The 27,116-nt window shown below is 39.9% G+C and overlaps 1 protein-coding gene across 9 annotated transcripts in view; it reads right to left on the bottom strand.

The window, feature by feature from the left end:
• The window catches only part of NEDD4 (NEDD4 E3 ubiquitin protein ligase), a 139,719-nt gene that overhangs the window by 3,212 nt on the left and 109,391 nt on the right, over positions 1 to 27,116 (bottom strand). For 8 of the 9 annotated variants that reach the window (XM_047863621.1, XM_047863620.1, XM_047863624.1 and 5 more), the window contains 17 exons: positions 25,782 to 25,847; positions 21,753 to 21,872; positions 19,832 to 20,032; positions 16,796 to 16,876; positions 16,521 to 16,575; positions 16,369 to 16,427; positions 15,259 to 15,324; positions 11,163 to 11,392; positions 10,094 to 10,215; positions 9,929 to 9,999; positions 8,352 to 8,447; positions 7,946 to 8,019; positions 7,566 to 7,626; positions 4,507 to 4,566; positions 4,317 to 4,424; positions 3,362 to 3,458; positions 170 to 242 (listed from right to left, as the gene is read on the bottom strand). In XM_047863621.1, coding sequence (XP_047719577.1) covers positions 170 to 242; positions 3,362 to 3,458; positions 4,317 to 4,424; positions 4,507 to 4,566; positions 7,566 to 7,626; positions 7,946 to 8,019; positions 8,352 to 8,447; positions 9,929 to 9,999; positions 10,094 to 10,215; positions 11,163 to 11,392; positions 15,259 to 15,324; positions 16,369 to 16,427; positions 16,521 to 16,575; positions 16,796 to 16,876; positions 19,832 to 20,032; positions 21,753 to 21,872; positions 25,782 to 25,847 — 1,640 coding nt within the window. The remainder of the gene's footprint in view (positions 1 to 169; positions 243 to 3,361; positions 3,459 to 4,316; positions 4,425 to 4,506; positions 4,567 to 7,565; positions 7,627 to 7,945; positions 8,020 to 8,351; positions 8,448 to 9,928; positions 10,000 to 10,093; positions 10,216 to 11,162; positions 11,393 to 15,258; positions 15,325 to 16,368; positions 16,428 to 16,520; positions 16,576 to 16,795; positions 16,877 to 19,831; positions 20,033 to 21,752; positions 21,873 to 25,781; positions 25,848 to 27,116) is intronic. The other variant, XM_047863623.1, reaches the window with a different exon arrangement.

Below are 27,116 nucleotides of genomic sequence, written 5' to 3'. Positions count from 1 at the left end.
CCTACCTGGCAAAGATCCACCTGTTCCTGGTTGGTGTTTCTGCTTCCTCCATTGCTGCTGCTGCTGCTGCTGCAGCACAGAGCGGCTAGACCTTCCGTACCTAGACTATCTGTCACGGGAGCTTTACTCTCAGAAAACTCATTCTCTAAGTGTTTAAGAAACCACTTACCATGTATGGGCTCTTGGCAGCTTTTCAGGGGTACCCCACTGTTCAACTGTAAATGACTGTGGTCCATTTGAGCCTGTAAGGAAGAAGGGTTGCTCTGGTTTCACTCATTCTCTTTATTTATTTATTTATTTATTTATTTATTTATTTTTGAGAGAGAGAGAGAGTGTGTGGAATGGGGGGGGGGGGCAGAGAGAGGGCTAACACAGAATCCGAAGCAGGCTCCAGGCTCTGAGCTGTCAGCACACAGCCTGATGCGGGGCTCGAACTCAAGAACCGTGAGATCATGACTTGAGCTGAAGTTGGACGCTTAACCAACTGAGCCACTCAGGCACCCCTAGTTTCATTTATTCTTTATAGAAATCCCTAGAATTTCACAACTCAGTTTTCCAATGCAGAAGTTAAACATGCAGAGAACTAATCGAGTTTCTTTAAACTCGTAAGAAATGAAGGCTCTCCTATACTTGATGGCTTCATTGTCCAGATACAAGATAAAGATTCCCCTCCATCAGCTCGTCTATGGCCACAATGTCTCTCTGCCTCTAGGTAGTATATCTAGTGATATTTTTGCTGTTTTCTAGCTCTGTGTTTCCATATACCACCTCCTTCATAGGTACAAAGAGAAAATGAGTTATTTTCTTTCTTTTTTCAGTCCCACTAAAAAAAGCTTTATTTTTTTCTGATTATATAATCTCACTGCAAGAAAATTGAAGCAATAGAGAAAAATATAATGAAGGGTATAAAAATCACCTCAAATTCCACTATTAAATCTGAGTAAACATTAGATCATGAATCGTTTTGTGCATGTGCATACATGTGGAATTTTGTTTGCATGTGATCATGTTATCCATGCTACATTTTTGTTTTATCATGGACCCTTTCAGAAATTTTTTTTTTCTTTGAAGTTTTCACTTAGCTCTTCCTTTCCCCAATTCTCAGCATCCTCCCACCACCCAGGTAATCAGTGTTAATAACCCATGTAAAACCTTCCATACTTTTCCCCATATCTTGTAATCTATCCAATTATGTGTGTGAGTGTAATTGCCAGAAGCAGTACTAAAAATATTGGCTATTCTCAATATTAGTTTTCTCAAAAAGTATTGCTTTATACACACCATACATCACAATTATGTTCACAGTTAAAATGTCAGTACTTTAGTCATTGTTTTCCATAACACAGAATCATATATATTTCCCTGCCTCTTGATTCTCTCACCTTAACAATCCATTGCAAAAATTTCCTCTAAGTCAACTGATACACACCTTACACACTTTTAATTGGCTAGATGATAGTGCATTATAATATTAACATTTTGAAGCAACTGCTACTTCTTTCTGAAAGTGCATAAGAATTTGTGTTATATTCTAATCAACCACCTCTGGCTCCATGTGTGGGATATTTTCCCCAAATTCCAAACAATTCATGAAATCAGTGGATGGCTGTAGGCCTGGACTGCCTAAAAGAGGGATGTGGAGCTAGACATGGAAGCAGGTGTTTGTCCTGCCTTGATCTTTCCCTACTGTAATTGGCTAAAGTGTAAAAGAAGAGAAAGGAAGGGAAGTCACAGGAAATCACTGCAAAGACAAATGCAAAGATATCTAACTAGGCAAGGAAGGGGCGTACTGGTTAGGGCAGAGCCCCATTCTTCTCAGGGTGCGCAGTAGCTCTAGGTGGGGAAGTGGCACGTGCTTAACGGGTTCTGCAAACAAATATACGTGAAGCTTAAGGAGACCAGGTTTGCTGAGGAGGAGACCGACAGGGCTGGGGGTTAGTGATCCCATCAGACAGCAACAGCTTTCTCTTTGCATGAAAAATTCAGCTCAGTAACTACTGACGCAGCAGTTCTGACTTGTCATTCCCAGAACAATTCTAAACTTCATTGTTGCTCTGAGTGGGACTCTATCTGAGCTATACCTTCTCTGAAAGATATTCTTCTTAAAATCTTTAAGAGCAAGTAAATGTCATTCCAATAAACAGATATTCATTGATTTGAGAAAAGGTGATCTACATCAGAAACAGTAGGGTTTTTAAATGTTTATTTATTTTTGAGAGAGAGAGAGGAGAGTGGTGGGGGGAGGGGCAGAGAGAGTGGAGAGAAAGAATCCCAAGCAGGCTCTGCATTGTCAGCACAGACCCTGATATGGGGCTTGAACCCATGAACAGTGAGATCATGACCTGAGCTGAAATTGAAAGTTGGATGCTCAACCGACTCGGCCACCCAGGTGCCCCAGTAGTTATTTTTACAAAACACACCTCTAGTGCTATGAGATATATCAACTGGAAAACAGTTTGATGGATCTGCAGAATTTCACTTTATAGTAACTATTTTGAATATGAAAGATATGTGCAGTCTTGTCACCAGTCTTGCCATTTCCTACAAAGCTGAGGAATAGTAGTTTGATGAGATTCTCTACCCTCTAATCACTACCACATATACATGCACCACACACACACACACACACACACACACACACACACACACACACAGGCAGGCACAACACAACCACGCACATCACACAAGCCAATGCACATACACATGGATTCCATGATCAAATACATTTTGGAAACCCCTTTTTTTCATAGTAAAGATTCTGAACGAGTCCCAAAGAAATCTACTCAACTTTGTTTAGTCTAGTATTTCCCTCAAATGTATTTCCCTCTTTGTTTTTTTTGTACACTTACTAACATTCTGTGGGGCATTACATGTTGCCATAAATTATCACCCTACAGACAATGCTTTTTATGTGATGGAACATACAGTGGGAATCAAATTTAAAATTCAAGGTTGGAGGGGCACCTGGGTAGCTCAGTCAGTTAAGTGTCCAACTTTTGGTTTTGGCTCAGGTCATGATTTGATGGTTTGTGAGTTCGAGCCTGCTTGGGATTCTCTTTCTCCCTCTCTCTCTTTCTGTCTCTCCCCCCCTTCAAATAAATAAATAAACTTTAAAAATATAAAATAAAACTCAAAAGTAGAAAGTAACTCGAGTCATTGTATGCTTTTTCCTTTGGTATCTGATTAGAAGGTGTTCGTATCTTCTGGTGTACTTCAGTGTGTCTGATTAAATCATCTAAGGATCTTAATTCTTTTTACTAAGCTAAATGTTTGTATAAATAATAGAAGCTTGACAACTAATCAGCAATGAAAAGGCAAATGGCATCACTCCATTTTTAAGTGATCTATGGAAAATCCTTACCATATAGTTCCGCAAACCCGTTCATAGGCACACGAGATGTGCCAGTGACAAACTGGAGTAATCGGATTCTTTTCTCTGAGTCCATCATTAGAACAGCCTGAATAAGATAAAAACAGCATTTAGGAATATCACTGGAACAAAAGTAACACAACTATCCTGAAGAATGCTGTCAGAATTTTTGGTATTCATGATCAGTTATTAAATGTACACCTTTCTGTTAGTTACATTTATGTTTATGGGTGACTATAAAGTTTCTAAAACTTCACTTCCAAGGCTACATGGTACCTCTTTAGAATGAGATCACAGTCTTCTAATGAAGTGACAAAAAAATCTTCTTGGATGTGAGTCATGGCTTTTTTTTTTTTTAATTTTTTTTTTTCAACGTTTATTTATTTTTCGGACAGAGAGAGACAGAGCATGAACGGGGGAGGGGCAGAGAGAGAGGGAGACACAGAATCTGAAACAGGCTCCAGGCTCCGAGCCATCAGCCCAGAGCCTGACGCGGGGCTCGAACTCACGGACCGCGAGATCGTGACCTGGCTGAAGTCGGACGCTTAACCGACTGCGCCACCCAGGCGCCCCAAGAGTCATGGCTTTTTAAAAATTACATTTACTGATATTATTGAGTTGCATACACATTTCTCTATTAGATGGAAAATCACATTTAAAGGAGCCATGCAGGAGTCCCAGAGAATACACTGTACGTTATTACAAGTGCTCTCAAACACTTTCTAAGTTAATAAGGAACTAAGCACTCATTGCAGCTGTTACTGCCATTTACTACATTCTGAACACTTACTTATCTATAAATACGTATGGAGGTTGGAACCACACCCAGAAGGTAGACGTATACAAAACAACATCATCGATGTTATCTATGTGTAATCCACTAGTATGGTTACACATGATTGAATCTATTGAAAAGTAATTTATGGAAACAGAAGCTTTCAATTACCTTCCAAAACCACTGTATCACTTGATGGTTCACACTGTAGCCATTTTTATACTTTGTGTGTTCTCTCCAGTCATTCACATCGACATCTCCCAATCCACACATAAGAAGCTACATAATAAGAAAAGTCAAACTGTAGACAAGAAAAATAATGAGTATAAAAATCCTGTTTTAAAGTAAGAATATTTCTTACCTCTAGTTCGTTTTCATCGAAAATTTTGATGAGATCCTGTGGTATTAGTTCAAAAAATCCCTAGTAGAAAGAATGTATTTAAAAAACTGGTTAGCAGAGTCGATCCTCATTCTTAAACTTCAGCTTCTGGGCTGTTACTGGAGAAATCCCACATCCACAGAGATCCCTACCGCTACCCACCCATGGCTTCTTAAGTTAACCAAGATTTCAATACTGGCAAGAAAATGTATGTGTCCACAGTCTGTTCTCTCTCACTGATTCCTCAAAACGGCTGTTGTGAAACGTCCCCACATTTCCCAAGTTGCTTCCTTCTCTTCCATCCCTTCTTTACAGCAGATAATTTTTATTTGAAAGAGAACATAGAAGTGCTTATGGAATTCCCTCAGCCTTCTGCATTCCCACGTACGAACCAGACCGAAATCCATTCTGGCCCCCTTCTCACTGCAGTGGAGATGGGTACTGCTTTCTCTCTCTGCTTTATTTGCTTCCCCAAGGGGCTCATTTCACTAAACCTCCTTCCCTTTATTATTTCACTCCTCATGCATTTACATTTATTTAAGCCTATCTACCTTAAAAACACAACAAAAAAGCAAACCCATCTTTCTTCTCCTCACTGCCAAGTTATTAAACATTACTGAACCCACCCGCTCACCCTTGTCCCTGCCTCCACCCACTGCTATCTGACCTGCCCACCACTGCTTCCCTGAAGCTGTGCTGGAAAGAGTCAAAGACAGCTCTGGGGCTAACTCTGATAAACACTTTCTAGTTCTGTATCTTATTTGACTTATCCACACTATGATATTGTCGAACACACCTCTGTTCTTGAAACTTTGCCTGCTGTTGGTGGTTTTTCTCTTGTGCCTCTGTCTGCATTTGCTAATTTCCTTCCAAGTTTCCTTTCCTTTTTCTTTTTTTAAAAAAAATTTTTTTTTCAACATTTATTTATTTTTGGGACAGAGAGAGACAGAGCATGAACGGGGGAGGGGCAGAGAGAGAGGGAGACACAGAATCGGAGACAGGCTCCAGGCTCTGAGCCATCAGCCCAGAGCCTGACGCGGGGCTCGAACTCACGGGCCGCGAGATCGTGACCTGGCTGAAGTCGGACGCTTAACCGACTGCGCCACCCAGGCGCCCCCCTTTCCTTTTTCTTAAAGCAATGTCTGGTCCAACTGAATTAGTCTCCAGGTCCAGGGTTATGACCCAGATATTGCTGTGTGTGTTTTTTTAAGTTTATTTATTTTGAGAGAGAGAGAGAGGGTGAGAGAGCGTGTAAACAGGAGAGGGGTATAGAGAAAGGAGAGAGAGAATCCCAAGAAGGCTTTGTGTTGACAGAGCTGGGGCTTGATCACGACCTGAGCTGAGATCAAGAGTCTGACGCTTAACTGACTGAGCTACCCAGGTGCTCCGAAGTCTCCTTTTCTCCTGCTCATTCCTTCAATGTCGGTGTTCCCACATCTCCACGGTGGCCATCTACTTTCGCTGTTCTTACCATTCTTTCCAATTTCCTGCCTTACCTAGTCCACAGCTCCAGTGCACATAAACAGATGATTCCCAAATCCATGCTGCCCCCCAGATCTCCATCCTTTAAAGCACACTAAGCTGCAGTTGTCCCTTTGGAATGCCACTCAAATACACACACGGCTATCTTACCACAGCACCTTAGCTCCTGCCTTCCTTTTTCTCACCTGGATCCCCGTAGGACCTTCCCATCTGGCCCTGCTGCTAGTCTTACCCATCTCTAACTCACTACCCACCACTTCCAGAATGGTCTAAAATGTAAATTGAATCCTGCTGTTTTACTGGAGAACAGCCTTTAATGCCACCTTCCTTCCCCTCATTCGCCTTCCACAAAAACCCCAAATTCCATCTGTTTTCAGTTTAGCAAAGAGACCCCTCATAACCTGCTATTGCTCAGCTCTCCAGCTTAGTTCTACCTCCTGCATCACCTCAACAGTGTTTGAATTGCTGGCATTTTCTCTAACATGTGCACAGTCTGTCTTATTGCCAGACTACATGTGCCATTCGTTGTGTTTAGAACTGCATTGCCTTCTTCTGTGCGGCCGGCCAGGTCCTCTAGGCATTCCCTATCCCTTCCTGCACCTCCTCTTTCCCTTTTCCAGCTCTCCCCTGTGCTTACCAAGCACTTCAGGCTTGCCTCTGTCCGCTTCACTCCAGATGCGCTGCCCCCTAAAGCAGGACCTATGTCTTTCTGCCTTGTGCAGCACCACACACATAGTGAGTGCTCGATACTGAATAAATTAAAAAAGTACTTGATGAATATGTAACAGAAGATTTTAAGTTAGTTTAAGAAATGAGTGCACTGACAATAGCCTAAATGTCCACCAATGGGGGAAGTTTAAATAACTTACAAATTTACATTATGAATAAAATGCAGCCCCAAGCACAAGGAAGGGTAGTTACGCATCTTGACATGTAAGGATCTCCAATAAATATTTGATAAGAGAAGAAAGAAAGTCACAAACCAACATGTATAGTGTGATCCCGTGTAGGAAAATAGGTGGCATATTCCACTATCCCTACAGCAGTCTTTTTTTTTTTTTTTTTTTAATGTTTGAGAGAGAGAGAGTGCGAGCAGGGGGGGAGCAGAGAGAGAGAGAGGGAAAATCCAAAGCAGGCTCCATGCTGTCACTGCAGAGCCTGATGTGGGGCTCGAACTCAAAAACCATGAGATCCCGACCTGAGCTGAAGTCAGACGCTTAACTGACTGAGTCACCCAGGTGCCCCTCCCTACTCCCCACTCTTGACTCTTATTCACCTAAGATTGCTTAAGATGCAGCAGTCATGACTGGGAAAAGATGAGAAGTGGGGACTGACATGAAGGGGGACTGTCAATGTTAACTGTATGGACTTCTTGAATGACTGAGTTTTAACAGTGAACATCTGTTCATTTTAATATTTTTAATATAAAAATACAATGAAAAATTGTTTTTAAAAGCCAGTCATCTATTAATTCTTCCCAGACATGGTGGGCCCCAATACTTGAAACTCCTGAATTTTACTTTAGAATTACAGAAGAACAAGCGAAAGTAAATGAATACCTCTTTAAAAGCAGCCATTTGCTTCTGGATTCGGTTTACAAATCGCCACTGTATTACAAGACTAAAAAGAAACAAAACATTTCATTTTTTTCACATGAACCAAGGAAAAAATTTAAGGTATATTTATTCCAGCTGGAAGCTAACTAACTAACTAAATAACTAACTAACTAACTAAAGGCTAGGTAAGCCCAAGGCAAAAAAGTGATTATGAGTGGATAATATGGCATTGTAATAGAAAGAGAAAAAAGAACACTGAGACTCTGGTGATGAAGGAACAAAGAGAAAGAAGATACAAAAGGTCTTCCCACAAAGAACTACAAAGTTATTTCCAGTAAAGTATTTACTAAATATAATAAAATACTTGCTAACAAAATACTTACTAAATATATTCCTTTTTGTTCTTGTTGGTGACAACGATTTCTGATCCACCAATTTTCAACTCATGTTGATGTGTCTGAAATTAAGCATGATATCTTGATATGTTATTTTAGTGAAAAAAAATAAAATATACAAATCATAGTTATACCAGAAACACAGTGTTTTAAATTAAATCCATTCACAAGCTAAGAAAACTTAAAATATTAGTTTTACTAAAATAAACATGGAATGAGTCAAATGTCAAAGAAAGCAGAAATTCTTGCTGAGACAGCTTTTGTTACTGGAAAATAAATTTAAAAACAGAGCACAGAAATGTGTTGAGAATATGAATTATTTAACTTCTAAACTTGAGTTATAACATTTGTTTCAAAATTTATGTTCCATTTTAATTAATCAAAATTTACAAACCTGTCCAAAAAGTTCTTCATCTATGACAAACCTGAGGTCCAGTTCTGTTGGATCATTTTCAAGAATCCATCTTAGTGAATTGTAATATTCACTATCCTAGATGAGGAAATTGCATATTTAAAATTTGTACATAACAAGAAAACCCATGAACCTGGAAACAAAGTATGCTGAGGATCTGAATACTTGGACAAAAGATGAAAAGTGACTAGGACATCTTTTCCTATACATACGTGTTATACAAAGAATGCAGTAACTAGAGAGAGAGAGAGAGCATGAGCGGAGAGGGGCAGAGAGAGGGAAGGAGAGAGAATCCCAAGCAACCTCTGCACTGTCAACATAGAGCCCAAGGCAGGGCTCAAACTCACAAACCATGAGATCATGACCTGAGCCGAAATCGAGAGTCAGACGCTTAACCAACTGAGCCATCCAGGCACCTCTGAGTGATGCCCAGTTTGAAAGTTTGAAAATCTATTTCTATGTAGCAGCAGCAGAGGTACAGATTTTATTATCGAGTTGAAGCGTCAAATAAAATGGTTTTCTGATGAATACTAACTTCCATGGATACCCAGAAGCACTTAGCACCTTTCTCATATGGCCAATTGAGAGTCTGTTTAAGAAGCTATGAGCAAGTTGTTATGTATACCCGGCCCAAGTTAAAGAAAAACTTCAAATTAAATACAGAACCTCAATTAGACAACTCAAATAACCAAAATCTATGAGTCATAAGGAATTACACCATCCACCTTGATAAGGTATCCTAAGAAAGGAATCAAAAATGTATTTGGTACCCAAGAAGAGATCTTGGAATCCGTGTGTACACACAGTATATGAGGCTATTCAGTACAGGTAGCAAGGTTATAGTCAGGGCTTTAATCCTTAGGTTTCCATTTCTTTATAGTGGCCTAACCACAAGGACTGCCATTTTGAAAACATATGCCATTTATCATAAAAGATCACAATTCAAATGTTGATGCAAGAAATACATAAACTTGTTGTATACAGCACATTGAAGTAATTAGGGAGAAGTTACTGATATTGTAACATTATTTGAAATGCATCAAAAAACAAAAAAAGATGGATTGATGGACACATGGGTGAACTGATGGACAGATGTGTAATAAAATAAGCCAAGTATGGAATCTTGGCGGTGGAGCACATATGTCCACTATAAAATTTTTTAAAATATTTATTTTGAGAGAGAGAGAGAGAGAGAGAGAGAGGGAGAGAGAGAGAGCTTAAGTGGGGGAGGGGGAGAGAGAGGGGACAGAGGATATCAAGCAGGCTCTGAGCTGACAGCAGTGAGCCTGATGTGGGGCTCGAACTCAGGAAACATGAAATCATGACCTGAGCCAAAGTCAGATGCTCAACCAATTGAGCCACCCAGGTGCCCCTGTCCACTGTAAAATTTTTAAACTTTTATTATGTGTTAGAAAATTTTCATAACAGAATGTTGGGGAAAATATGTGTTTATAATTTAGAACACGATAATCTTAATTTCATCATTAAATTCTAACTTTAAAATAACCGGTTGCTTGTTAAATCATACTTTGTCCACATTATAAGTGAAAAAGACATACCACTGATTCCATATCATGAAGTGTTATTGGTTTGTGTAGCATCATCTTGTAAAATGGGCGAATGAAAAAACCTTTCAAAAAAATCAAATATATTGCAAAATGATTACCAAATGAAAGAAATAAGATCATTTCACTTAAAAAAAAAGTTTTATGCTTAATACTAACCATCCAACAGTTTGCCATGATAAACTGCCATTCCCGCTACCCGGCCAATAAACTTGAAGTAAGAGAGGTGATCCTCATTACACAATCCAGAGTTTGGATTTATCTGCAGGGTATAATTATCCCTGTAAAGACAGCCACATTTAAATGCTCCTCTCCACACTTCATATAAAAATTTTAATATGACAAATAATTATAAATTAGCTCTCTCTTTTTGGAGTTGTTTACCTCTATTAGAACCACATTAGACCACTGGAATTAATGGTTTTAAAAATAGTCATTTCTGTCAAAGGGTGGAAACAACCCAAATGTTCATCAATAGAAGAATGGATACACAAAATGTGGTATTCCTCTCATGTAATGGGCCTCGAAAAGAAAGAAAATATGCTATGCTGTGGATGAAACTTAAAGACATTGTGCTGATGAAATAAGTCAGTTACAAAAGGAAAAATACTGTATGATTTCACTTAAATGAAGTACCTAGAGTAGTCAAATTCACAGAGACAGAGGCAGAATGGTGACTTCCAGGGAACAAGGGAATTAGTGTTTAATGGGTACAGTTTCAGTCTGGGATGATGAGAAAGTTCAGGAGATGGATGGTGGTGACAATTGCACAAACTTGTGAATGTGCTTAATGCTGCTAAACTGCACACTTAAAATGGTTAAAATGGTAAATCTCATGTTATGCATATTTTACCACAGTTTTTTACAGAGTTATTTCTGAAACAACATTAGTTATAGTCTCCCCTTTCTGGCACATTGTAACACACATTTCCTTGCATCATAGAACTCTTTGTTACTTTCATTTTTTTTTTTTTAATTATATTTTAAGGAGGGCGTGAGCAGGGGAGAGGAGGAGAGAGAGAAGCGAGCAGGGGAGGGGAGCAGAGAGAGAGGGAGAATCCCAAGCAGGCTCCACATACAGTGCAGAGCCTGATGCGGGGCTCTTCTATCCCATGACCCCAGGATTATGACCTGAGCTGAAATCAAGAGTTGGATGCTCAACTGACTGAGCCACCCAGGTGATTTTTTTTTCTGTCATTGTGAATACAGTTACTGTGAAGATACTTACGTAGCAGAATATTCAAACAACCCATAATAAGGGTTAAACATTTCCTTTGAGATCAAGAAGAACCATTCTCTGGCCACTCCTCCATAATCTAATCCCTTTTCACCATCGAACTCAATCCACAGTCTAGCCTTGAGAAAATCTGCTCTCTTGACACCCATAATTCTCCGGTAAGAGTCCTCAAGGACAGTTGCACGGCGAAGTTTCATTTCAAATTTGTTTGGAATGTCATTCTGAAAACCCAGAGAAGAGAGACTTATGCTTGAAATCAATTCAACATGATGGCAAATTTATTTCTCATGGAAATAAAATCATTGTGTTCTACCTTGTGCCCAAGACCCTTTATTAGGGAACACATGACTAGGAATATTGCCTCATATTTCCTTTATGGTATAAAAGAATTCACACATTTTTCTCTAATTACATAACAATATAGACTTTTGATTTTTATACTGGAAGAGGCAGTTACTGATAGTGGCAATAATGCTCACAATGAAGGCATTTCATGAGCAGTCGTTTCTATATTAAGTTCCAATACCATCCTGCGACCTACAGTCTAGCCAATGCCTGCTATTTGCTGCCTGCCCGTTGGTTCAGGTTTTTTCCCAACCTCCACCTTTCTTCCTTGGAGCCTCTCCTGCCACACTCATTAATAGGCACTAACATTTACAGACTGTCCCAGGCATGGTTCCCAGCATTTTAATGGGTTAACTCATTTACTCCTCATAACAACACAATGAAGAAGCTATTAATATAATCTCCATTTTATGGATGAAGAAACTGAAGACAGAAGTTAAGAAAGTCTTAGCTCTCAAGGCTCTGCTGTCTCATTGATTTTTTTGTATGTCCTTTTCTTATGTGACAAATGTAGATAACTATGCTTTTAGGCAGATCTTACTGTAAATTTTATAAAAAGATATATGGATATTTCACTCTTGAGTGCTTTGTGAACAATGTTCAAGTGGAAACCCATAAGAGAAAATTTTGTCACTTCAAAAAAAGGCAAGAGAGTTTATTCTAATGGAAAAAAAAAATCAATTTCACTCTTAAGATGTTTAGGGAAAATGGAAAGCCCTACAGAAACATAGTAATATAGGCAGTTTTTATAAGCAATATGAGCATAATATAGGCAGTTTCCTCTGCTGCTTACACATTTAAAAATAAAGGCAATATTGGAGAAAAACACTTTTAGACTAGACACTAGGCATCTGTGCAGCCTAGCATTTACTGAGGGCCTGCTCTTGGGCAGCCGCATGCTCTGGGCCAGACCGCATGCTATGTAGCTATGGTAATGGGGATGGGAGGTAAAAAGAATAAAAATGTGGTATAAGATATGGTTCCTTCCTCAAGGAGTTTATAATCCAAGGAGTATATAATTGTGTGTGAGAAACAAATGTAAATGTTACTAATCTTGAGACTTGCAAGAGTAAGAAAATTGCTAATAATAAAGATATAAGCCATGTTTGGTGGGAACTATATTAATTGCTATATTAATTGCAAGGGAGGTGATCCAGGAGGCTTTAAGAGCAAGTCCTGACTAGAGGGAGAGGAAGAGGGATAGGGAGAGGGAGAGGGAGAGGGAGAGGGAGAGGGAGAGGGAGAGGGAGAGGGAGGGAAGGCCTGAGGAGCAGCAGGCCAAGGGAAGAGCACACAGGGGAGTCTCATGTATTTAACAGCGAGAGGGAGCAGAAAGGAGGGAAGGGGTTGCAGTGAGAAGAGAAGGTGAAAAGTCATCTGGGGTCAGAGTGTAGGAAGCAGGGGTGCTGACTGGGAAAAGTGCTGAGCAGGGGGTTGCAAGATCAGATTGTTCTCAGAGGCTGACAGGGCCGAGTAGAGGGTGGTTTTAAAAGGAGAGACAACGGGTGCCTGGGTGGCTCAGTGGGCTAAGCATTGGACTCTTGATTTCAGCTCAGGTCATGATCTCACAGTCTGTGAGTTCAAGGCCCACAGTGGGTTCTACACTGACAGAGTGGAACCTGCTTGGGATTCCTTCTCTCCACAGCCCTCTACCTCTCCCCCACTCCAGCTTGTGTGCTCTCTCTCAAAATAAACTTAAAAAAATTTTTTGGGGGGATAAAATAAAAGGAGAGACAAGAGGCACACCAATCAGTTAAGGACCCTGAAACAGACCGTGTGAGAGAGGGATGGCAATGGAAGAGACAGACGGCAGGAGGAGCAACTTCCCTGTTTGGGCTGAGCAGTGGACCAGGGTGTGGATTCTGGGGTCAGGGCCTGGTGTTCAAATCCCAGCTCCATTTCACATATCTTTTCTAGGATTAATTTCCTCATTTGTAAGTTGGGACAATAATAATAGTCATCCCATGGAGCTGTTTCAGAACTTAATGGGATAATGCATTTCATGTGCTTAGTTGGTATCTGGCACGTGGTGAGCTCAATAATGATTAGCCACCCTTGTTCCTAACTAACGAGATGGTAAGAGGAAAAGGTTAAAGACAACTCAGGGCTTTGTAGCGATAGTTTTTAAACATTTTTGTTTTGTGTTCTGCTCTTTTGCTGTAACGTGTCTGATACGAATTTTATTTTTTAAATCCTACTAGGGACTTTTTGATAAACTAAGGATGCAGGTTCTTAGACTCTTCCTCATGCTCTTGAGTCTCTCCTTCTGGAATAACTCCATGTTTGTTAACCTTTCTTTCATGTTTTTATCTCTTTATATGCCTTTGTTGCATTCTGGGTAACTTTCTCTCTTAATCACCAATATATGTAATTTTGATCAAGCACCCGGACTGTGGAGCTAGACCATTTGTCTGGCTTTGCCACTAATTACCATGGGACTTGATCACATTACCAAATCTCTCTGTGCCTCAGTTTAGTCACCTACAAAATGTGATAATAACAGTCCCTTCCTTATACAGTTTGTATAGATTTTACATGAATACATGTAAATTGCTAAGAAGAATGTCTGATATGCAGTGAGAGCCTAATAAGTATTACTGCTTTCATTGTGGTTTCTGTGTTCTGTGACCTGTTTATGAAGGCTTTGTTCCATATCTCCTGCTGCCTGGAAGACATCAACAGTTAGATACTGTAATATATTTGAAAGAGTTCAGAGTGGCAAGTGGAGAAGCTAGAGCTTCTTTTCTATCAGCACATTTTCATTAAGAGTGAAAATATTTACCAGACCAATAGATCAACAGTCTTAATATCCCAAAGAATTTTAAGAAGTAGAAGACAAATTTCCAGAGGAATTTTTACACAGTCAGTATTGAAGATGAGTTTAAAAAGTTGCTGATGTTTCAGGCTTTAATTAAGACACAAAATATTTTCACGAAACAACTATTATATTTCATTCTTTGTTAAGTTTTGGATGAAAAAATCTGTGGTAGCAGACCCACCATCTTGAATCTTTGGAAAAGCAGGCTTCCAGCTTAGAACACAAGAAAGTGTAACCCAATATAGCCACCTAGTGGCAGTATTCCTAAACTGCAGGGAAAGGGGAAAAGTATGAGCAAATTAGAAAGGCATTACAAAACGGTCATCACCAACAGAAATGAAATAGATGGGCAGATGATTTTAGTTCCAAATATTAAATTTGTAGTGATGGAAAAAAAAGTATACTAAACACATCTGATAAGCAGAAGGAGACCAGCAACAAGAGCACTGTTTCAATCACAGTTGTATTTTCAAATTTTGAAGAGGTAGGTTATATTTGAAGTTGTAGGGAATGAATAACTGTCACTGGAAAACAACAGTCCAAGCAGAAAAGGAATCTAGAGAGCCCTCCTACACAATCAGAGACCAGGCTGGGGGATCATCTCCTGAACTGCTCTTGCTCAGACTGAATCCCAAGCTCCACAAACCCCACTAGGAAACCAGGTTAGAGCTCTTTAAAAGCAAACTTTAATACTATTGTTCTATATTACAAGATATCTTGAAAAATAAGGAAACAAAATAATTGTGGTCTCTAATGATATGTAACATTGAGTAGTCAAGAAAAAGCAAGCTTTCCACATAAGAAACTATTCAAAGTTGTTAAAATAGAGAATAAGTTCTCTATTTTTACCTTTAAAAGTGCATGTCCCACACTTTCAGTGTACAGAACAATCATTCCCAAGAACTCAATATAAATATAACTAACCTGCTTCTTCAACTTTCTTCGGAAGAACTCATACTTTCTTTTGTAATCCCTGGAGTAGGGCACTGCCTTGAGTTGAAAATTTTGGAAAAATAAAAAAGGTTTAGGTTGTTTTTATTCTGGAACAATTTTAAAAGTTCCCCTCTGGATATTTTATGAACATAAGTTAAAGGCATTAAAAGAGAATATTTGGAAAGAAAAAGTTTAATTTGCAGAAAAACAAATACAAAACTTTAAAAATTTTAATTTCTCTGTTTAAGATTAAATTGTATTCAGCAATTCCCATGGCTGTAATTTTCATCATGCAATATTCTTGAAATGCAAAAAGCCAGAAACAGGAAATTTCTTCCAAGTAGAGAAATATTAGAAATGAAAATTTCCATTTCTAAAGAGACCTTCAAAGTGATTTCTCCATTAAGGGAACAATTTGAAAAATGTACTTTTTCCTTGAACTCTGAGGAGTTGCCTTTTTTACCCATTATTTAAAAAGACTAAACATGGAGACTAAAGAGTAGTCTGAAAGAACAGGATATTCAATTTCACTTGTTTTTGTGAACTAGAAAATAATGAAGATCTCAAAACTAAAAATGGAATAAGTAGCTATATAAAAGAAGAAAATGACTCTCTTATCATTAAACTGACTGAAGAGCAGTATAAACATCATACACAATAATATTTATACTTGAATGTAAGTATTTTACATGCCAGTATTTACAGTAATTTCTACCAAAAAGTTCAAGACATGCCTTTGGAGTTGATAGGGTGCTGTCTACTTTCTCCCCTGGCACATTCTTGGCTCCTCTCCGATCTGCTGAGGATTGCCAACATTCTCTTTCAGGCAGTGGCAAGTACCAGCCTGAGGACAGGGGCCCACTGCCTTGGCATTTGACTACCTGGCTCACTAGTCTCCTAAGTGTATTGTAAGGGTAAGGACAATGAGTTTATACCTCTTTTCAAACCATTGAGACCTGGAGTGGGGGGTGGTGGGAGAGGACAGAATTGCAGACGTGCTTTCCTCTCAAAGTCTATAGGATCATGTCCTTGACCATTCACCCTTGAAAAGACAGGTGAGAGGACAATCCCATCAGAGCATACCCATACAAAGAGACTTACTGGTCCAGTTATTGCTACATTCTGCAACCGGGGATCTTCCCATTGTGTTCTTTTTATATCTGAAGAAGGTGAGAAAAAACATGTTGTTTATTATCTTGTGCAACATTAAATACTACAAAAAATAATGTAATAAAAAATCATATTGCACATACTGTGATTTATATAGAAGATTCTTCCATCTGTATGAGTTCTTTCTTCCCATCCTGGCTATAATGAAGAATGTATTTCAATTATTTTAGAAAAGGGTTTTAGATGTATGGGCAAAAAAAAGCATTGGTTACACAGTTAATTTCCATATTCCATTCTTCATAGAAGGTATCAACACTTTAAAATAACATTACTTATAGTTGTGAAAGAACTACTGTATTCCAAACTACGAAATGCTGGAGACAGCCAAGTTAGACGGCTAGCAGTTCTACAAACTTACAGGTAAAGGCCCCAGATCATTGGAAGAATCAAGTGATGTCTTTCCTCTCAGATGAGCTGGAATTTTCAGTCTTGGATCTTCCTTTTTTTGTAGAGTAAATAAAGAAAACAACACACACACACAAATTTTAAAATCAAGGAAGTCAATCTGTTAATATGTTTTCTAATGCCAATTGATATTTAAGATATTCTCTTTTAAAAGTCTACTTTTATTTCATTTGCTGCATCTCTGAAATGATAGTTTAGCCTATCATTACAAAGCTGTAATCAAGACAGCATGGTATTGGCACAAAAACAGACACATAGACCAATGCAATAGAATAGAGACTCCAGAATTGGACCCACAAACGTAAGGCCAGCTAATCTTTGAGAAAGCAGGAAAGAATATCCAATGGAAAAAGGACAGTCTCTTTAACAAATGGTGCTGGGAGAACTGGACAGCAACATGCAGAAGATTGAAACTAGACCACTTTCTTATACCATTCACAAAAATAAACTCAAGATGGATGAAGGACCTGAATGTGAAACAGGAAACCACAAAAACCCTAGAGGAGAAAGCAGGAAAAAACCTCTCTGACCTCAGCCACAGCAATTTTTTACTTGACACATCTCCAAAGGCAAGGGAATTAAAAGCAAAAATGAGCTTTTGGGACCTCATCAAGATAAAAAGCTTCTGCACTGCAAAGGAAACAATCAACAAAACAAAAGGCAACCAACGGAATAGGAAAAGATATTTGCAAATGACATATCAGACAAAGGGCTAGTATCCAAAATCTATAAAGAACTCACCAAACTCCACACCCAAAAAACAAATAATCCAGTGAAGAAATGGGCAGAAGACATGAATAGACACTTTTCTAAAGAAGACATCCAGATGGCCAACAGGCACGTGAAAAGATGATCAACGTTGCTCCTTATCAGGGAAATACACATCAAAACCACACTGAGATATCACCTCATGCCAGTCAGAGTGGCTAAAATTAACAGCTCAGGAAAAACAGATGTTGGCGAGGATGTGGAGAAATGGCAATCCTCTTGCACTGTTGGTGGGAATGCAAACTGGTGCAGCCAATCTGGAAATCAGTGTGGAGGTTCCTCAAAAAAATTAAAAATAGATCTACCCTATGACCCAGCAATAGTACTGCTAGGAATTTACCCAAGGGATACAGGAGCGCTGATGCATAGGGGCACTTGTACCCCAATGTTTATAGTAGCACTTTCAACAATAGCCAAATTATGGAAAGAGCCTAAATGTCCATCAACTGATGAATGGATAAAGAAGATGTGGTTTGTATATACAATGGAATACTACTTAGCAATGAGAAAGAATGAAATATGGCCTTTTGTAGCAACGTGGATGGAACAGGAGAGTATCACGCTAAGTGAAATAAGACAGGCAGAGAAAGACAGATACTACATGTTTTCACTCATATGTGGATCCTGAGAAACTCAACAGAAGACCAGGGGGGAGGAGAAGGGGTAAAAAAAAGTTACACAGAGGGAAAGAGAATGAAATATGGCCTTTTGTAGCAACGTGGATGGAACAGGAGAGTATCACGCTAAGTGAAATAAGACAGGCAGAGAAAGACAGATACTACATGTTTTCACTCATATGTGGATCCTGAGAAACTCAACAGAAGACCAGGGGGGAGGAGAAGGGGTAAAAAAAAGTTACACAGAGGGAAAGAGGCAAACCATAAGAGACCCTTAAATACTGAGAACAATCTGAGGGTTGATGGGGGGTGGGGGAGAGGGGAAAGTGGGTGATGGGCATTGAGGAAGGCATCTTTTGGGATGAGCACTGGGTGTTGTATGGAAACCAATTTGACAATAAATTATATTAAAAAAAATTAAAAAGTAGAAAGAAAGAAAGAAAGAAAGAAAGAAAGAAAGAAAGAAAAAGAAAGAAAGAAAACCTATCATTCCCAGGCTACAATATTCAGTTCTCAGATCTCAGAGTAGGATCAGTGTTAAAGCTTCACCTCCATCACAGAAACCATCCAGAGTACTTTGCCCTACTCTTTAGGGATTGTGTCACTACATAGGGCTCTTCTCTAAATAATAACTGCTGAATTAAAGAGGCATTAAACTAGACCACGTGTTATTTCTGAGGCCCTGAGCATGCTTTTTGGCACCCGTCAGGGTTAATTTATTAATATTTTTTTAAAGCTAGGAAGGTAAGCTCAAAAAGGTTATTAAAGTCAATTCAGGGGCGCCTGGGTGGCGCAGTCGGTTAAGGGTCCGACTTCAGCCAGGTCACGATCTCGCGGTCCGTGAGTTCGAGCCCCGCGTCAGGCTCTGGGCTGATGGCTCAGAGCCTGGAGCCAGTTTCCAATTCTGTGTCTCCCTTTCTCTCTGCCCCTCCCCCGTACATGCTCTGTCTCTCTCTGTCTCAAAAATAAATAAAAACGTTGAAAAAAAAATTTTTTTAAGTCAATTCAAATTGCTGAAAAAAGAACAAAATTCAATTTGTTTGGGTTAATTTATATACATTATTGTTTTAATATGATTTTATTACATAATTTATTAAAATATTTTAGTTTCATTAAGGTACTTGGGTCTTTTAAGTAAATTAACCAAAATCTAGTCATCTGTTCCTGATTTTCCGTAAGTTTCCTATTAGTGGTGAACCAACTGCAATAAAACTTTAAGGCTTATCTTCAAATAAAACTACTATTCTACCTAGCCTCCACAAGGTTTTCTGGGAATTAAATGAGATATGGGTTCAAAAGTACTTTGGAACTACAAAGCAACATATAAAGGTAAAGGATTACTACTAAATATCTTCCTAAGGTTTAGTGTCTAGTGAATTAAAAACAAAACAGGAAGTAAGTGTGTTTCCATGACAATCCCTAAAAATATTAAAAATGGGCATAAATATATCTTGAGTAGAAATAATACTGTTAAGAATTCAGCATATCTTAAAATGAACAGTAGGAAATGTAGGTTATATTAATGTACCCTAAAGGTTATGGAGAACTGTACATAAGAGTTAAGACTGTTGTTCGAAATTCAAACCGGAGAGTATTAAAGTTACCCAGGTAGTGGTTTTCGTGTTGTGGTCGATAAAGAAAGGCCTCCCATTTGGTGCATGCCGGACTTCCCAGCCTTTAGGAAGGAATCCTTGCTCCATTTCAGCTGGCTGGGTCACCTGCTGTGCTGAATCACTCGGGAGGACCTGTGGTTGAGGGCGTGTGGCACCCTGGCCGGGCTGCAGCTGACCTGTCTCCACGGCGGCCTAGCACATTAATTAAGTCATGTTGTCATGTTTTCCAGAGAACACACAAATAGCTGTGGTTAAAAGGGAACAACCTGCAAACATAGATCTAAACACTACAGACTCACTTTTCTCCTAAAATGTTTTGTCAAACTTTGTTTTTAAAATAATTTTTATAATTTCTCAGCTAATTCTTGAGAGGTAAGATGGTGGTCACAGTCCAAGTCTGTACTGAGGAAGCTAGGTCAGAGGGATGTGACCCAACTGCAAGGGAAGCCACGGTGCCAGTTAGAGGAGGTTGTCTCCGCTTGCCCAAAAAATGCACAAAGTGGGGGATTCCCCACATGAAGAAGTGGCTTTGAATGCTGGGCACACAAAATGAATGGCAAATACCCACTGTAGAAATGGATAACGGAAAAGTAACATATTCATATAATGAAATATTAGGCAGTTGTTAAACACACGGGATCGATATGTAAAACAGCAGGGATAGGATTTTAAAATAATGTTGCACAAAAAAAAAGATTTAGAGTTATGTAATAGGACATCTTGGCAAAATTTGAAACACAGGCACATAAGCACTACTTTGCACTGATTAGTTCTCTATGTAAGTGTGTGGAAGAGACCGGAAGAACTGTGTGAGGACAAGGCAAGAAGATGGAAGTCTGCAGCCCAGAGGTGGGCCCTCACCAGGACCCATCATGCTGCACTCTCAGCTCAGCCTCCCAGCCTCCCAGCCTCCAGAACTACGAGAAAGAAATTTCTGTTTGTTTAAGCCAAAATAAATAAATAAATAAATAAATAAATAAACAAACAAACAAACAAATAAAGACTGGAAGAATACCCAACAGACTTAATATGGTGTTCCCTCTGGGTAGTGGGACCAAGTGTTTGGCTAAAATGAATTTAGTTTTTTATCTGTAAGATTTTATTTTAAGAATTAAAATGTCTAGAAACGGGGCGCCTGGGTGGCGCAGTCAGCTAAGCGTCCGACTTCAGCCAGGTCACGATCTTGCGGTCCATGAGTTCGAGCCCCGCGTCAGGCTCTGGGCTGATGGCTTGGAGCCTGGAGCCTGTTTCCGATTCTGTGTCTCCCTCTCTCTCTGCCCCTCCCCCGTTCATGCTCTGTCTCTCTCTGTCCCAAAAATAAATAAACGTTGAAAAAAAAATTAAAAAAAAATGTCTAGAAACAAATATGGTAATTTGTTAATGCTGGTAAATTCTGGGTGTTAAGAAGATGGGTGTTTGCCTGATTATTCTCTGTACTTTTCAGTGTTAAAAAATTTCTCAGTAAGAGACATGGTGATAAGATAAAATAAACTTTAAAAAAAGATAAAATAAACTTTTTTCTAAACACTTACAAGGAAATATCACCAAAGGCATTCACTGTTGCCAGGACAAAGTGTCATCGTCACAAATTTCTTGAACGGGTCCTAATCATCACTAAGATTATCTTTTAGCAAAATAATGATCTTTAAGCATTCAAATAACAAAATGACCCAATCAACAAAAATAATTTTGATCATCAATCTGTCCTTTTATTCCCAGTTGGACTTGTTTTACATGGTAACGAGTGGTAACCACGTATACTGGAGCTCTGTAGGAAATGGTAGCCAATGCCGGCAAACAATTAGAAGATGCTAGCAGCATCCAGTATATACTACAAAGTGATGTAACAGCTTCCATAGGAATGTGATGGCTTAAATTATGTAAGAAGGCAAGTTAACAGATTGCAGGGTACCTGTGCAGTGGGCTTTGTCCAGGTAGTAGTTCTGGAATTGTGATCTACGTAATATGATCTTCCTCTTTCATCTTGTTTTTCTTCCCAACCTGGTGGTAATCCAGATGAAGTAGGCAAAAGCTAAAGTGAAGAAGAATAGGAAAACTGAATATTAATTAAAAAGCAATTCTTTTAAAAGGACCACATCCTTTTCTCACTGCTATCTCTCTTTAAAATGAAGTGAGTTTTAAATTATATTTTAAGGTGTATGAAATGAAGTATACAACATTTTACTTAAAAAAAAAAAGAACAGACCACGATGATGAGAGTGATGCCAACATTAATAAACCATGACAGTAGTGATAACCACACACTAAATGCTTTAACACAGATCCTGTCATTTAACCTCCACACAAATCTCAATGAGATAATTGCTATTAGTAGCCCATTTTTATTTACAAGGAAATTGAAGCTTAGAAAATTGGGGTAATTTCCTAACAGATACATGGTTAATATGGAGCTGAGATCTGAACTAGGTAGTCTAACTATAGAATTTATCACCCATGTGTGCTGAGTCAAAATTACCCTGGCCTTCTTTCTGTAACGGCTGGGGAGTGGCTACTTACGAGTTTATTACTAATGAACAAAGAGATCTGATTATTTCCAGATTTACTTAAAATAGTCCAAATTTGGTCTTCCTTTTTGGATTCGTCAAGGTTTGGCCTGGTTTCCCAATGTGTCTTATACATAAAAACTACCATCATTGGTCTGTTCACCAGATACACTCTCCCCAGACACACGGGAGCTAGATATACGTTGCTCACAGTTATGATGAGCTGTTAAGTCTACAAAATAATAGAATTTAAAGTTGCCCAGTTTTACAAAGGTCCAATAGTGGTGGGTAGGTAAATGAAATGTATTAGATACATGTACACAATAGAATATCATGAACTACTGAGATATTCAACCACAGCATGTTTAAATCTCAGGAACATCATATTAAGTGAAGAGGCCAGACATCAAACTACAATACTGTATGATTCCACTTATATGAAATTTCTAGAAAAGGCAAAAGTGTAGCTACAGAAAGCAGATGAGTGGTTACCTGGGCTGGGAGCGGGTGCTGGGACTGAGGGAACTTTTTGGGGTGATGAAGGGTTCTTAAACTTGATAGTGGTGATGTTCATACAACTGTAGAACTTTATTAAAATTCCTTCATTTGCACACTTAAAAGTGAGGGGATTTCAAAGGCAAGGGAATTAAAAGCAAAAATGAATTACTGGGACCTTATGAAGATAAAAAGCTTCTGCACAGCAAAGGAAACAACCAACAAAACTAAAAGGCAACCAATGGAATGGGAAAAGATATTTGCAAATGACATATCGGACAAAGGGCTAGTATCCAAAATCTATAAAGAGCTCACCAAACTCCACACCCGAAAAACAAATAACCCAGTGAAGAAATGGGCAGAAAACATGAATAGACACTTCTCTAAAGAAGACATCCGGATGGCCAACAGGCACATGAAAAGATGTTCAATGTCGCTCCTTATCAGGGAAATACAAATCAAAACCACACTCAGGGGGCGCCTGGGTGGCGCAGTAGGTTGGGCGTCCGACTTCAGCCAGGTCACGATCTCGCGGTCCGGGAGTTCGAGCCCCGCGTCAGGCTCTGGGCTGATGGCTCGGAGCCTGGAGCCTGTTTCCGATTCTGTGTCTCCCTCTCTCTCTGCCCCTCCCCCGTTCATGCTCTGTCTCTCTCTGTCCCAAAAATAAATAAACGTTGAAAAAAAAATTAAAAAAAAAAAAAAACCACACTCAGGTATCACCTCACGCCAGTCAGAGTGGCCAAAATGAACAAATCAGGAGACTATAGATGCTGGAGAGGATGTAGAGAAACGGGAACTCTCTTGCACTGTTGGTGGGAATGCAAATTGGTGCAGCCGCTCTGGAAAGCAGTGTGGAGGTTCCTCAGAAAATTAAAAATAGACCTACCCTATGACCCAGCAATAGCACTGCTAGGAATTTATCCGAGGGATACAGGAGTACTGATGCATAGGGGCACTTGTACCCCAATGTTTATAGCAGCACTCTCAACAATAGCCAAATTATGGAAAGAGCCTAAATGTCCATCAACTGAGGAATGGATAAAGAAATTGTGGTTTATATACACAATGGAATACTACGTGGCAATGAGAAAAAATGAAATATGGCCTTTTGTAGCAACGTGGATGGAACTGGAGAGTGTGATGCTAAGTGAAATAAGCCATACAGAGAAAGACAGATACCATATGGTTTCACTCTTATGTGGATCCTGAGAAACTTAACAGAAACCCATGGGGGAGGGGAAGGAAAAAAAAAAAAAAGAGGTTAGAGTGGGAGAGAGCCAAAGCATAAGAGACTGTTAAAAACTGAGAACAAACTGAGGGTTGATGGGGGGTGGGAGGGAGGGGAGGGTGGGTGATGGGTATTGAGGAGGGCACCTTTTGGGATGAGCACTGGGTGTTGTATGGAAACCAATTTGACAATAAATTTCACATATTAAAAAAAAAGTGAGGGGATTTTATGGTATGCAGATTATACCTCAAGAAAACTGTTAAAACACCTAATCGATATATTGAGAAGAAAAAGGTATGGAAATTGCTTTTCTAGTACAAATAAAAACAGAACTACATGTAAGTACAGAAGAATATAAATCACCTCTAGATTCTGTCGCTCATTTGATGCACTAAAATTGTTTCTAGGATGAATGCCTGTCAGTCAATTAGAAATGCAACATTTCCCTTGTATGAGGCCATTACAAAGCACAGAGAGAGAAATACCATGGATCTCTGCTTAAGCAGGCTCCAGTCTAATGGAGGAAGCCAGGCAAATGGCAATAGTGAGAGTGAGGCTGGTGAGGTCAGTCTTTCTGTGGCATCCACTCTCTTGTAGAGAGAGTGGCCACTGACTGGGCCAATTGCACAGGTGTGCACCCCCCCCCCCACCCTTCCTCAGCACAGGATTGTGTCTCTCTATTTGTGCAGGGCCACCTTTTTAGATGGATGAACCACTCTTGGCTCAAGGAAATTTGAGCCTCTGCAACCCTATGCTGGAATTTCCATAAAAGCAAAAACAATCCTCACTTTTCAAAATTAATGTGTAGACTGCCATTCAAAATTATAAATGGTGAAAAAAGGTGAGGAGGCATTCTAAATGGGGAAATGGAATGCATAAGACACAGAGGAGGAAGAGGATCAGGAAAGGGGGCTGCCTGTTTTGAAGAAAAAGCAGGGATGGGGTGAAGGCAGCAGGAGGTTCCTGTTGGTGGATGAGGAGGTGGGTAGGCTAAGGGGGCTGGGAGCCTGGGCATTTTCATTTGGTTTCAAACACAAGCAGGGGCTGTGTAAAGGGGAGATAAACTCAAAAGTATTGAGAGTTCAGTCAGGAAAGGGATGGGGTGGGGAGGCCAAAGGGAAGTCAACGTTCAAGGCATGAGGCTGTTAAGGTCTGAGCCCAGGTCAAGGCCACGGCTGGGAACCCTACTGAGAAGGAGGCAGGGGCCTCAGTAGATGTGGACACGAGTATGAAGGGAAAGGAGAGCAAAGGGCTGATGAACTCCACCCAACCTGGCCACGGAGCTTGCTGATACCAGTGCAGACCTGTCCACGTGACTGAGCCCCAATGTGATGCTTCATGTATGGGGAAGACACCGCTGCTGGGTGGCAGGGGCCAGTGCACAGAGTAGCGGCACCTGGACACCACAATCTCGAATTGAATGCTGCCTGCAGACCACCTCCAGCCAGCACAGCGCCACAGCCCGGATATCACCCACGGTCACCAGTGCAGACACTTTGCTTTCTTACTGTGGGAGACAGAGTTCTCCCGTTTTGTCTCTAAAAGGTCTACCTCCCCCAGTTCTCCTCCCCTGAACCTTATCTCCAAGAACCTAGATTCTGTGCTGGATTGGTTCATTACTAGGCAGTCAAATGTTCATATTCAATGTCCAAAAAAAAAAAAGTTCTTGAGTTTCTTATTTTTATTGACAACGAGGGGAGAGGATAAAACTCACCACAGGAAGTGTAGGCTGCTCCTCAAAAGTATAGGCTTGTAAGCTGCCTCTTCTGCTGGAATGATTCTTATAAAAAAGAAGAAGGAGTGACAATAGCTTTAGGTTTGTGATTTGTCTCTGAATGGCAGATAAAGTATGGGGGTGGGCATGAGGGGGCAGAAGGAAGAGTGACCGTAGAGACTCTGTGTGAAAGCACTCAGCACTCTATACCACCCATGTGCTAATACTTTCCACCTTCCGGCTCCCTCTTCTGCCCTCGGTCCTAAACTGCCTCCTGGACACATTCTCTTGAATGTCTAACAGATACCCCTCACTGTGCCCCAGACTGGATTCGGTTTTCCCCCGTCCACACCCACTGAAACCTGTTCCTTGGTGGGTATTCCTTGTTTCGGGAGCAGCACTTGAGTCCAGCTCATGGCAGATGTCAGTCAGTCAGCTGACTCCCCTATGGTCCCTTACAGCCAGGTCAGTCACCAGATCTTAATTCGTTCTGTTTCTTTACTAGCTCCCAAATATATTCTCCTTGCACTTTTAGCTTAAGTATTTTTTTTTTAATTTCAAGTTTTCATCATTTGTTGCCTTGACTATTACTGCAGCAACATCCTAACAGACTTCCCTGCTTCCAGTCTTATTTCCCTAAATGTGCCCTCCATACTGTATGCTGTAGCCAGAGAGCCTTCTACAGAGCAGATCGGGTCACATCCTTCTCTAGCTCAGAGCCCTTCAGTGACTTCTCACGGTCATTAGGGTGAAATCCATAGCACAGAACACAGCTTCATGACCTAGCTGTTCCTGAGAGTGTCAGCACTTCCCACCTCAACACCCACCTTCTGGACATTCTAGATTACCTGCTTCCCAGAAATCCCTTACTCTTTCTTTCCCTGTGCTCTTATATGCATGCTGTTGTCACTATCTGAATTGTTTGATATTATTAAATAATAAAAAAATTATAATAGACATATAAATTAAGTCAAAATATCCACTGTAGTAGTGTTCACAATAACACAGAATTGTAAATAACCTAAAGTCTATCAATAGGAGACTGGTGAAGTATATTAAAGGTTACTTGCACAATGGAATGATGTTTGATAATTCTATTAGTTTTAAATTTTTAAACATATATAAACTTTTTTTGAGAGAGAGAGAGCAGGGGAGGAGCAGAGAGAGAGGAGGAGACAGAATCCCAAGCAGGCTCCATACTGTGAGTGCAGATCTGGATGCAGGGCTTGAACTCACAAACCATGAGATCATGACCTGAGCTGAAATTCAAGAGTCAGCTGCTTAACCGATTGAGCCACCCAGGTGCCCCACATCTTTGTTAGTTTTAAGAGGAGT

Source organism: Prionailurus viverrinus, chromosome B3, assembly GCF_022837055.1.
Source record: "Prionailurus viverrinus isolate Anna chromosome B3, UM_Priviv_1.0, whole genome shotgun sequence".
Lineage (NCBI taxonomy): Eukaryota > Metazoa > Chordata > Mammalia > Carnivora > Felidae > Prionailurus > Prionailurus viverrinus.
This window is presented reverse-complemented; position numbering and strand designations above follow the sequence as displayed.